At 34.5% G+C, this 12,921-nt stretch overlaps 1 protein-coding gene across 22 annotated transcripts in view; it reads left to right on the top strand.

Annotated features, from left to right (window-relative positions):
- ROBO2 (roundabout guidance receptor 2) overlaps positions 1 to 12,921 on the top strand; it is a 798,986-nt gene that overhangs the window by 735,586 nt on the left and 50,479 nt on the right. For all 22 annotated transcript variants that reach the window (XM_048214918.2, XM_044380689.3, XM_044380724.3 and 19 more), the window contains 2 exons: positions 1,941 to 2,123; positions 12,246 to 12,288. In XM_048214918.2, coding sequence (XP_048070875.2) covers positions 1,941 to 2,123; positions 12,246 to 12,288 — 226 coding nt within the window. The remainder of the gene's footprint in view (positions 1 to 1,940; positions 2,124 to 12,245; positions 12,289 to 12,921) is intronic.

The raw sequence follows: 12,921 nt of genomic DNA, 5'->3' as shown, positions 1-12,921 counted from the left end.
GTATGCTTCGTATTGAAAATATGAATTCATTTTAAATATATTTTTATCTAAGTTTATATATATATAATTACTAAGGACAGATAGATTGGGAAAGTTAAGCAGGTTTATTACGTAAGTGAATCTGGGTTTTATATCTGGAATTTAACACAAGAGACATTTCAGAAATGAAATATAAGTATGTATAAGAAAAATGCAGACAGCTATAACAAACAAGCCTGTATAATGATTGGCTTAACAAAATAGAAGTGTGTTTTTTGTTTTTTGGGTTTTTTTTTTTTTTACTCATAGCCCAGACTAACATGGATTAGCAGAATGGAGGTTGGAGTTTTTACTCCACACAGATATTTTGGAACTTCAATTCTTCCAATAAATAGCTCTGCCATCTCTTACAGGAGTCAGAATCCTCCAAAGATCCCTTCTTTCTGTTTAACACTAGGAAAGAGAGAGAATGTCAAGCATTGTCACAGTAGCATATGGGTCAAGTCTGTTGGCCAATAACTCAGTCACTTTGCTGCACTTCAACTACAAGTCAGTCTGGAATATGTTGGCTAATTTTCTGACCTGGAAGAAAGGAGGAACTGGCAAACAAGTCATCTGTAGTTTTCAGGACTCTCACAACTTACATCGATGAGGTTCCCTGAGTGGCTCTTACAGTAACCCTTACCCATACCTGGGTCAAAATTTTGACTCATAAACTACTGTGTTCTTATCAGCCTCTTTACATTACATGATCTTAAATAAGACTCCCAAATATTTGAAATAGTACTGTTGCCAACTAACAGAAACAGGTACTTGAAAAGAGTAAGTGCCCTACATAAGGTTATTGGTTATTTAAGTTGGTCAGTGCCAGAGATGATATACAAACAGAAACTTCAAAGACCATGTTCTTTCCAATATATTATAATGCCATGATAACTAAAACAATGAACACGTGATGTGATATGCTGACATTTGCCACTTATATTTTTATTTCAATTTATTTTTAAAGTCTTTGATTAGTAACTAATAGGATATGATACTGACATTACAAATCACTTAATTCCCAGTGCGTAAATATCTTAATCTTTTAAATAAACACCTAATCTTTGCTTTTCAGTGATTCTATGATTCCATAAGTTTTCTTAATTATCTCTGAAAGGTCTAAACTCACAAAACCAGGACTATTTCTAGAGTGATAGTAGTCCAGATTTTAATTTTTATTTTAGTAACATAGACCTTAGAATTACTATTAAAGTTGTCTTTTTAATTCAACTTTCAAGTGGATTTTCAAATTATTTTAGTTTTAAGGGAATATATGAGTTTTACCTTTTCATGATTTATATATATAGATAGATAGATATAAAATAGATACTATATATATATATATACTATATATATACTGTAGATACTAATCTCTATGAAGTACATAGTTACCATTGTTTTATACAGTAGTTTTAATGCATTCCAAAAAATTAGAGGGTGTTTGATCAAAATAAGGACAATATTAAATTACATATTTTTAAGCCATGAACATTTGAATTTAAGCAGTGCTCTAGAGGAAAGACAATTTGCAAATTTTGTCAGTATTGTAGTTGGTTTTTTTTTTTTAACTATCTTAAAACATACTTTACCTAACTAAAGAAAAGTTGCTGTTATTTTGCACCCTACACTTATTTTAGTACTTATTTATAAGGCAATATTTCAAGAAGCAGTTCTGAATCTAGTCACAGTAAACCAAAACATAAGGGAGCCATGTTCTTAATCACAGTTTAGACCCCTAATTTGATTCTTCTTCTGAAATTTATTAAATATGCTTATCAATAATTGTGACACACTCAGAGCACAAATATTACCTGCCTTCATAGGAATTTTCTAATTTTCTGTGCCTTTGGTACACCATGTATGCATGCCTGTGTTTACTTTCATAATAATGTTTACTAAAACTATTATTTCTTCCACAGGGGGACGTAATGAAGTTGTCATTACTGAAAACAATAACAGCATTACTGAGCAAATCACTGATGTTGTGAAGCAACCAGCCTTTATAGCCGGTATTGGTGGTGCCTGCTGGGTAATTTTGATGGGTTTTAGCATCTGGTTGTATTGGCGAAGAAAGAAGAGAAAGGGACTCAGTAACTATGCTGGTAAGAGACTATTTCTACCTAAGAAAATCTCCTGTCTTTAAGAATGTGATGAAATGGAAGAGAGGGAATGGGACTGAATAATGAGTGAGTGAATGAACGAATGAATGAATGGGTGTTTTGGCTTGTTTTAAACACCTGCTCTGTAAAATGCAATTATAAACATGCTTTAATGCATTTCTTTTCACCATATCACATTATGACCATAAGGCAAGCTTTTTGCTTGTATCTCCAATGAAGCATAACAAGAGTGTACACAGACAAATGTGTAACCATTTTTCTCAACTAGTTCTTCAAAATACACACACACACACACACACACACAGACTGCATGCTATGAAGCCATTATCTGAGAAGTGGATTTAAGCGAGATCATTACTAACATGCTCAGGAAGAAAATATTTGAAATATAGCTTTTAGTATTTCAAGAAGCAGATTACAATAGGAAATGTCCCAGATGACAAATAAAAACAAGGAAAAAAATCTCATCAGAATTAATAAGACTGATGAAGCATGAATTAAGTGATTTACTAGTCTAGTCTATCTCTTTCAAGGTGACCAATCAGCATTTTAGAAGGGAAAAAAGGGAGAAGAAAGAGTGGCAGAAGGAGAAAAAGGAGATCCTAGATGTTTTAGCTATTTGCAAAAAAAAATGTTTTCTTCTTAGAATCTGAAACAGAATTTCAAGCATGTCAAAAATTGTGGCCTTCAAAACATTTCCAAGGCAGAGAGGGAGACAAACGAGGGGCTGGAATTAACAAATCAGTGATTAAAAGAATGAACTCCGTAGTGAAGCTATGTTCAATAACAATTTTAATTGCAATTCATTTTAAGTGTTTCCTCTAACAACAACAACCCATAGAAATACATTGTCTCACAATAGTTTACACTTTCCAAAATTTACAAGGGAACAATATTAATTTAACATCATCCTACAAATACTTCAGAATTTTTTGACACATTTTATTCTATCTTCTATCTCTAGTTTTAAGTTTAAATGTTTATAAATGCCTTAATAACTGATTTTGACAGAAGGTTCATAGTTTATTAAGCTTATCAGCTGCTCTAGCTTGTAGGCTTTTTAGCCACTGATAATGTCTAAGTAGTGCAAAATAGAAGATATAGCACCCACTTGGTTGTCTTGCTTGTTATTTCACAGCATTTAAATATGATTTCTATTACAGCATTGTGGCTCACGTCCATATCTTATGAAAATTAAGGTTACTATTTACCATTAGAGTAAATTTCCATGACTAGAGAAAGCAGGACAGTGTATCCATTGAAAAGGGGGATTCCATGCTTTGCAACTTGCAATCATTCTGCCTTTCTCGTGTCTCGTTGGTTGCTGATGGCTTCTTCCTGGTGCTTTGTCATCTGACTGCTGTATCACCGCATCATTGAGGGATTCTTTCCAGCAAGGGATGCTAGGCAATAACTAGCATCAGAGTCTTGAACATTCATGATACTTTAATGTTCCTTCTTGTTCTGTGGTCTACTCTTCTACCTTCATTCCTTGTAGGCATTGTCATCAACCCATCTGTTTAATCAATTGCCGTGTTACAATTCATCTCTGTGACATACATATGAATCATGTAAATCATTGGGAAGAACTGATTTAATTTACGGGCTAGTTTGTGTTTATCCCTTTGCTTGACTTTAGTGAAAATAATGTAAGATTGACTGCTGTAGTTTCAATGCAGAGTTCTAAGATATCCATATTCGAGGTGTTGCATTTTTATCCTCCACACTCATTTGCTCACTCCTATAAATAACATAGTTCTCATAACTGGTAGGTTTGTGCTTTTAGTAAAATTGTGTCAGACAGACTTCTTTTTTCTTTTTCTTTTCCTTTTTTTTTTTTTTTAATGGCAGTTCTTTTCAAAACCTATGCATTTAATTTGAAAATATCTGTTGGTCTTTGAGCTTGACAAGAATAGTACATTTCCTATTATCATTTCTCATCGTGATTGATATCCATCTGCTTATAGAGGAACTGCTAACTCAGAAGGTGCTATGCCCTTCAAATATTTTGGAATAAGGCCAAGCCAGAGAGCAGCCTTTCAAAACCTTTATACTTAATTGATAGATGGCTGACTCTCAGAATGGATTCACCTTCAACTAGTAATTTGCCTTCTAGCAACTGCTGTTCCCTTCTAGGTGAGAAGCAAATGAAAATCCAAACCGTAGGTACCTAGCATTGCATATCAGCCTTGGTGGAATTTTTTACACATTTCCCTCCATATATAACCTATCCTCCACCTGTTAAAATTTTCATGTTCTTGTCCTTATATAACTTTTAAAAATGGGGATTTTTAAATAGGGATGATTAGTGGAGTATGTATCATAGGTTTAAATTTCTGATATTTCATGCATGAGCTAATGATTCATTTAAGATCACAAAGATTTCATACAGGGCTATTTTTTTCTTTCATTGAAGTGTGTTATAAAAATTATAGAGAATATACTCTATTTGTACTAGTTCTGCTTATATTTTGATTTTCATAAAAAATTCTGTGGGAATCTTATAAACTTTATGAGCATGGAGACAATGATTTTACTCACAAAGTGAAAAGACTAATATTTTCACTTTTTCACTGCATGGTAATGTCTATATTGTGTCCAAATGTTGTTAATTCATGAGAGCAGTGTAGTTTTTTTCCTAAATAAACAAAAAAATCTACTTTTGGATAAGTATTTAGATTAATTTTGTAACATAAGATACTTCATTTATTTCAACCCCCAATTCTGATCTTAGATTATACTTAAACAGCTGATGCAATTTACATATACTAAGATATACATATATATGTGATGCAATTTACATATATACATGCATTTTAATAAAGCTTGACTGACTCTAAGTAGAATTGTAAAGCAGGTAAAATTTGATTTCAGCACTCCCTTTTTCCTACTTCATTCCAAATCTCTTCTTAACCACTAGAGGTAGAACAGGGAAGATTTTAACTAGTGGGAAGATATGTAAATACCTTTCAGGTTAGAGATTCTGACTTTCAGCAGGATGCCTTCCACTCGCCCTGTGCAGACAAAAACTTACTGACTTATTATGGCTAGTCTTTGGCTCTCTGTCATGTGGAAAATTATATTTGACTGTCTAGAAGGAAGAAAAAAATACGTGCTGCTCAGTATTGATATTTTTCTTATATATCAGAGTATTTAACATATTTATCATAAGACACTAGTGGAATGACACCTTACATTATAAAAACAACTATCAAGAATCAAATGCAAACTTATATATTTAAGTGATCTGGGGGGCACCTAGGTGGCTCAGTGGGTTAAGCATCTGCTTTCAGCTCAGGTCACGATCCCAGGCCCCACACTGGGCTTCCTTCTCAGCGGGGAGTCGGCTTCTACCTCTCCCTCTGCCCTTCTCCCCGCCTTGTACTCTCTCTCTTGCTTGCTCTCTCTCAAGTAAATAAATAAAATCTTTTTAAAAAATGATCTGAGAGGAGAATTTGGCTTGAACCTATTTTGCCTCTTTACACAGCAGGTAGTGGAGATTTCCCCAGGGCAATGTTACACACTAACTTCTTATTCAATTTTTTTTCCTGTTTATCCTTTATTTAAATTCTTCAGACACAATCACATGCCACATCTTTGCACATGGTACAAAGAAGGGCAGCTGTGACAAAAAAGGAATCCTTATAGTTCATATTCTATGTGAAATCATGTTATACTTTCATTGAGCATCATACAATGTTATTTATCGTACTCTCCATTGAGCGCTAGTAGTCTTCTTGCCACCCATGGGAGGTTCCTGGCTGCTAGAATAATTCACCACCTAAGTTGTAGCATCAGATGAATTGTAAAAAGATTTGGGCAGAAGGTACAGAGAATATTAGGTGATTTTTGAATCTAGCGTAAATGTTTGATCACATGTATAGAAGTGTTTGTGAATAGATAAGTGAACAACATAAGTTTGGGTAAAAATCATGTAGCTCTCATGAAGATTATATATATATATATATATATATATATATATATATATATATATATAATGCATGTTCATGTATATCCATTCTATAATCCTCACAAAGGTTACATGACTCTTTTCAAACTTACGTTGTTCTCTTTTATTCACAATTTTTCATTCATCAACTTTGTAATGAAAGTATATATATTTTCACTTGTAAAGGGGTGAGTGAGAGTTTGTGAGTATAACCTCCGAGAATAACAGATTCCATGAAACAGCAAATATAAACAATTTAATGAGTGAGCAAATTGTGAAGTGCTAAACACTTCTTGAATAGGCTTTAAAAACCATTGGTGAAATACAAATTATTTGACTATCCAAAGACAGCTAAAAGATTTTACGGAATTTTTATACTCTGATTATCTGGGCTGAGTTAATGCTTATTAAAAGAGGATTAATCTACATTCATATTTGAGAAATAGCTTATCAGGAAAGGGAATGAAGCTTGGCTGGCAACATTAAAGTTTCCATTTGGAGTAGGAAAATGTGGCCTACTAGAGATAGGCACTCTGAAAGCTTCCTTACCTCAAAATGTTAATTTACCACATTGCTATATTTCCCTTCCCCCTCAGTTTTAGCAGGCATGAGATTAGGATTAATCCTCTCAGATAATAGTAGACGTACTTTCTGTATGATATAAACTTGCAAAATCTCTTTACCTTTTATCCTTTATAAAATATTGCAATAAATTCAAAATATTTAATGCAATTCTAAAACACTTAAGGTTGTGGTATCTGTAGAACTTTTTGGACACCTTAGCACTATCCAGTTAGTTTTAGGTAAAAACTTCTATATGTTGTTCCCTGAAAGTTCTTAACTTTAGATACTAGCAGGGACTCCTTCCTGGTAAGGATTCACACTTCTTTGAAATTTATCTCTGGTAAGCACAAAGTTATATACTGTGATTATAAGAATTATTACTAGAGCAAGATTGTCCAATGACCTCTCCTTCCATCCCTCTTGCTTTTAGATTCAAGAAAATTCAACATTTCATTGAAACGAAAGCTACCGCAAACAGCTTTCAATTTGCTGTGGAATTAATTTATTTTTCTCTGCACAAAAAGAAAAACTGAAAGAAAGAGAAAGGAAGGAAGGGAGGGGAGGGAAAATGCTAATCAAAACTCCATATATGACTTCTATTTTACTCATTCTAATTGCTTATCCTTATTTCTTTTTTTTTTTTTTTTTTTTTTAAAGTGGTTGAAACCGCACTACAGCTTTACATAGGCATGTCAGGGAAGGCTTTCTTGGGAAGAGGTCTTTTTTTTTTTTTTAAAGATTTTATTTATTTATTTATTTGACAGAGATAGAGACAGCCAGCGAGAGAGGGAACACAAGCAGGGGGAGTGGGAGAGGAAGAAGCAGGCTCATAGCGGAGGAGCCTGATGTGGGGCTCGATCCCATAACGCCAGGATCACGCCCTGAGCCGAAGGCAGACGCTTAACCGCTGTGCCACCCAGGCGCCCCGCTTATCCTTATTTCTAGTCTATTTTTCATCTCGTGGTCTAATACGACTCAGCTGTGACTCAGTTACTTTTGGTCCACTTTTCAAAATGGAACAAATCTAAAAGTTTGGAATATGGGGTAAAAGAGAAATTTGAATAGTCATCCTTTTTCCCCCTTACTTTACAAAGACAGTGAATCAACCTTATTATGATAAGGGTTGTTTTTTGTTTGGTTGGTTTTAGTTTTTGGTTTTCTTTTGTCATGGAAGCATACAAAATGGAGAATTTTCATGTATACCAAATTCTGTCAATGGACCATTTTAAGTTGGTCATGTATTTACATAATGTACTGTTCATTTTTGCCTTTGTATAGATGGTATGTAGAGGTGCAAAGATAAGTGTCTCTATGGAATATTTTGCCAAAAACAGTCTCTAGAAAGATTTGAAAGCAGATTTTAATGATGAATGGAACACCAATAGAAACTGGGTATATCTTAAGTGCTTTGAAATTTAAGAGTATTTTACTCACAATATTTAATTCTTAATTGGTAAGTATGAACCTTAGCATAGTGTCCATATTCTAACATGTGTGTAAATTAATCCTGATGATGTTTTTTCCCAGTTTTCTATTGTGTTAAAATACATATAGCATAAAATGTACTATCTTGACTATTTTTGAGTGTACAGATTGGTGTCATTAAATACATTCATGATGTTGTGCTATCATCACCACCATCCATCTCCAGCACTCGTTTCATCTTCTAAATTGAAATTTTATACCCTGTAAACAATAACGCCCATCTCCCCCCTTTCTCCAACCCCTGGCAACCACCATTCTACTTTCTGTCTCTATGACTTTGACTGTTCCAACTACCTCGTATTAGTGGAATCATACGGTACTTGCCTTTTTGTGAGTGACATATCACTTAGCATGATGTCCTCAAGTTTAGCATATGTCAGAATTCTCTTCTTTCTTATAGCTGAATTGTATGTATATACAACATTTTTCTTATCCATTCATCCATTTATGGACATTTGGATTGCCTCCAGGTTTAGCTATTGTGGATAATGCTACTGTGACCAGGCGTCCACAAATATCTCTCCGAGACCTGGCTTTCAATTCTTTTGGGTATATACTCAGAAGTGGAATTGCTAGATCATATGGTAATTTTATATTTTTAATTATTGAGGAACCACCATACCGTTAACTGTTTTCCACTGTGGCCGCACCATTTTCTCTTCCACCAACATTGCACCAGCGTTCCCATTTCTCCACATTCTTGCCAACACTTGCTATTTCTTGTGTCTTGCATAGTAGCCATCCTAATGGGTGTGAGGTAGCCTCCCTTGTAGTTTTGATTTTTATTTCCCTAATGACTGGTGATGTGGAGCATCCTTTCAAGTGCTTAATGGCCATTTGGATTCTTTCTGTTTGATAAGATTTTGAGTGTTGCCTTGTAAGTTTAAATTTTGCATTTAAAAAAAAAAGATTTATTTATTTATTTTAGAGAGAGTGCTGGATTTGGCCAGCAAACCCTGAGGTGGCGAATGAAAAGATTACTCCAGACACCTAAGTAGGAAAAAAGAGAGGGCAAGGGGACCAGATGCTCTAGTGGTGAAAGGTCCCAAGCCAGACTCAGTCTCTGCTTTTATTGCAGGTCCTATTAATACATCAAGTAAGAGCAGAAAAATAGAAAGGAATGTTAGGCTTTAATAATCAAGACATAGATACACAGGGCAATGCATGATTGTAGCAAGCAGTGTTCGTGATGTGTTTGCAGGCTAAGGGTATGATAGATACGTGACCATAAGGTAAGGGTGTTCTTCATCTAAGTTAAGTATTTGTGCCCTAGCTGAGAGCGTTAAGCTGCAATAAGGATCTGGCTGTTTTCAGCCCAGAAACTTCAAAGGAGACCCAGCATTCCAGGAACTCCTCCTTAGCTTTTCAACCAGTCTCACCTCTGGAGACATATTTCATTTAAATCTTATCTATCCAGGTACGATGAATCCCCACAGAGAGAGAGAGAGAGAGAGAGAGAGCACACAAGAGGGAAGGATAGAAGAAGGGGGAGAGAGAATCTGATGCAGACTCCACACTGAGTGTGGAGCCTGATGCAGGGCTTGATCTCACGACCTTGAGATCATGACCTGAGCCAAAACCGAGAGTCAGATGCTTAACCAACTGAGCCACCTAGGAGCCCCTAAAATTTACATTTTGTGAAGAATTTACCACTGCTTAGTATGTAAAAGTTAAGTGCAACTCTGCTTCAGTTGTCCTCCTTTTCTCTACTATTACTTACTGCTCTAGTAATAATGGAAAGTTTGGGTGGGGACAAAAGAGCATCTAAATTAGGAGAAATACTTAGCTTCTAAATACATGTCTTCTAAATAGCACATTTTGAGGTGTAGCCCATCAGTGCCTGCTTATTTTCATATTCACAATGATATTCACAACATTATCTTTACTCTCTTTTAGTATAGTAAAACAATCACTTGATAGTCCTTTAAAAAAACCACATAACTAGAAAATCACATCAGATGGAAAACTAATTAGCTACACTGTTTTCACATTTTGTGTGCATATTTTTTTCCCCAAATCAGGACTTTATTTAATAGCTCCAGTGCTCAATTTTTTCCATTAATTGTTTCTTCTTTTGTTGTTGTTAAAAGCAGTTATTAATGGGACCCAATGTGGTATGGACCGCTGCTGATTCTTGATTCTCGTCACTTAGGCAAGCTGTCAAGAAACAGAGTAGCAATCAGTGTTCTTTCATCTTCTCTGAGGAACCGTCCATAGCCAATCCGGGGCAGATACAAAGGATATGTCAGGATTGTTTTATAATGAATCTGAGATGTTTCCTGAAAAATTGATAAGGCAGTATACTTCAGGTGCCAGCCAGATGTTCCTCAAAGCACTACCTCCTGATAGACCCTGGGAATCATGATCATATCACCCGATTATGATGTCATGAGACATATGTCATTAAATGACCTTAGAGAAAGGACTAGGGACCTGAATAATGGAAATTTACAAAATTTAAAGAGCAATCATACTTCATAGTCAAAATTTGAAGAATAGATGAATTATGGAGAGATTATTCAAATTAAAAAGTATTTATTATATGTATACTTTAAGTGACAATATATCCTCTATTTAAAATATGAATCAAGTCATAAAACTTTCTTTTATTTTTTCTCTATTTTTTACTTATTAGGAAATCATGGTAAATATAATCAGTATTTTCCAAATATAAGACATGTTGGATTCACATCTGTGCAATTTTTTTTCTTAAGTTTTTGTTTTGTTTAGTTTTTTGTTTCAAGTTTTTATGGAAATTCCAGTTAGCTAATAGTGTAATATTAGTTTCAGGTGTACAATAGAGTGATTCAACACCTCTGTATGTCACCTGGGGCTCATCACAGCCAGTGCACTCCTTAATCCCATGACCTATTTTTCCCTTACCCCACCTCCCTCCCCTCTGGTAACCAGCAGTTTTTTCCTTCATCCCTAGGAACTGGTTTCTCTGATCTATATTCACTTTAGTCAAAATTGCAATTTTGCAGTCCATAAACTTCTAAACACCAAATTTTTTCCCATGATCTTCTAGTTAACTCATTTTGTGGCAAAATTCAATCCATGCTAATGTGCAACTATTCATAGACTTTATCCCACCAATCATGAATATTTATATTTTATTGCAAACACATTAAATAGAGTTTCTGACTTAGATCCTCTCTGTAGTATGCATTGTATTACCTTTCTGAGATCTGAAACATTTTGAATTCCAAATATATTTGGCTACAAAGATTTTGGATAAGAAATGATGGATCCACACTGATATTTACATTCTTTGGCCAAGCCTCGAAACCCACTTTTTTTTATGTTGATAGCTTTGCAGAATGGAATCTAATGTCCTGAGAGAGGGCTTCTCCAGGTATAGCTTTACGGGATGCTTGTTGGTGTGACTAATAAATTCAAGAGTTTTATAAAGGACTTAAGTTTCTGCAATTATTACATACAATACAGGTAATATACTGAATATATTCAGTATCAAGTTTTTGAAAATTTCATTTTTTGTGCGGATTGGATGATAAAACAAAGCACTCAACACATTATTCTCTATTAATTATAGTTTATGTCTATTGTAATTGTAGTTGTTCAACTCATAGGGATTAGCAGTACCCGAAAAGGATGTGTGATGATGAGGAATATGTCGTCAAATCAGTACCTGTTATTCTTTTTCACTGGCAGGATGTTATTTTGTTTGTTTGCTGTTTCGTTTCAATTTCTGTTATGTGCATTTTATGTTGTGCCTTCTAATTAGGACACCCACATATTAAGATTAAAAGTCATGATTTGATAATCCTCCATAAGTGCATGTTGATCTTCCAATGACACTATATATACCAATTGTAACAGTTTTTTGATATCCAAACACAAATTGCCCTTTCAACTTAACCATACATTTGGCTTGGACTATTTTTAAATGTCTTATTAAAGTTGGAGCAAACGATGGCTTTGCCCTGGGCCAAACCACTGCTTCTTATTCTCTGTACAATTATGTTAATTATATTTTGTTAAAATTCCCAGAGGCCTCAGCTCTAAACTAAGGACCAATATGTAGTTGGTATTAATCGTAATTAATATTGACTACTTGTGTGTGTGTGTCTTTCTTTTTTTAACAGTTACATTTCAAAGAGGAGATGGAGGACTAATGAGCAATGGGAGGTATGCTAAGGAGATTCTTTTTTATTATTATTTTTAATCAGGACTGGGGAAACTATAGTAAGAGGCTATTATTGTAATAAACGATCACTTATAAGTCTGAGAATTCTAGGAGGAATTAAATGGCTTACCACAAGGTTTAATGATCTATCTGTTGTGCACTTTAGAGGAATCAAGTCCAGATGTTTCATATCTCCCAGATGCCCCTGAAGAAATTAGTAGTAAATATCACAAGGAATGTGTTCATTTGTTAGCAGGATGTTTATTGCATTAATTAGACATTAGCAAATGAAGTTGCTGTTGTTTAAGACTCCTTATTGGCTCTCACTAAATTGCTGTGAGTGAACAATTACACATAATCGATCACAAAGTAAATGATTCATGGATGATGAATAGGCTGTAGATTGATAGGACTGGATTCCACAACTTTAGATACTCAATTGAAATTGATAAAAGCTGATAACAAACCCATATATCCTCATCTATTTCCCCTTTGCCAATATGGAGATGGTAATTAGGCTCTGGTAATAACTTCCAATCTCCCATTTAATCAATATTTTAGCAAAGGAGATTAGGTCTAATGAGAGCTAGTGCATGTAGCAAGCAAGCAGTTGGGTCTTCTTATTGTAGTTTCCA

The sequence above is a fragment of the Ursus arctos genome, unplaced genomic scaffold (assembly GCF_023065955.2).
Source record: "Ursus arctos isolate Adak ecotype North America unplaced genomic scaffold, UrsArc2.0 scaffold_4, whole genome shotgun sequence".
NCBI classification, from domain to species: Eukaryota; Metazoa; Chordata; class Mammalia; order Carnivora; family Ursidae; genus Ursus; species Ursus arctos.
This window is presented reverse-complemented; position numbering and strand designations above follow the sequence as displayed.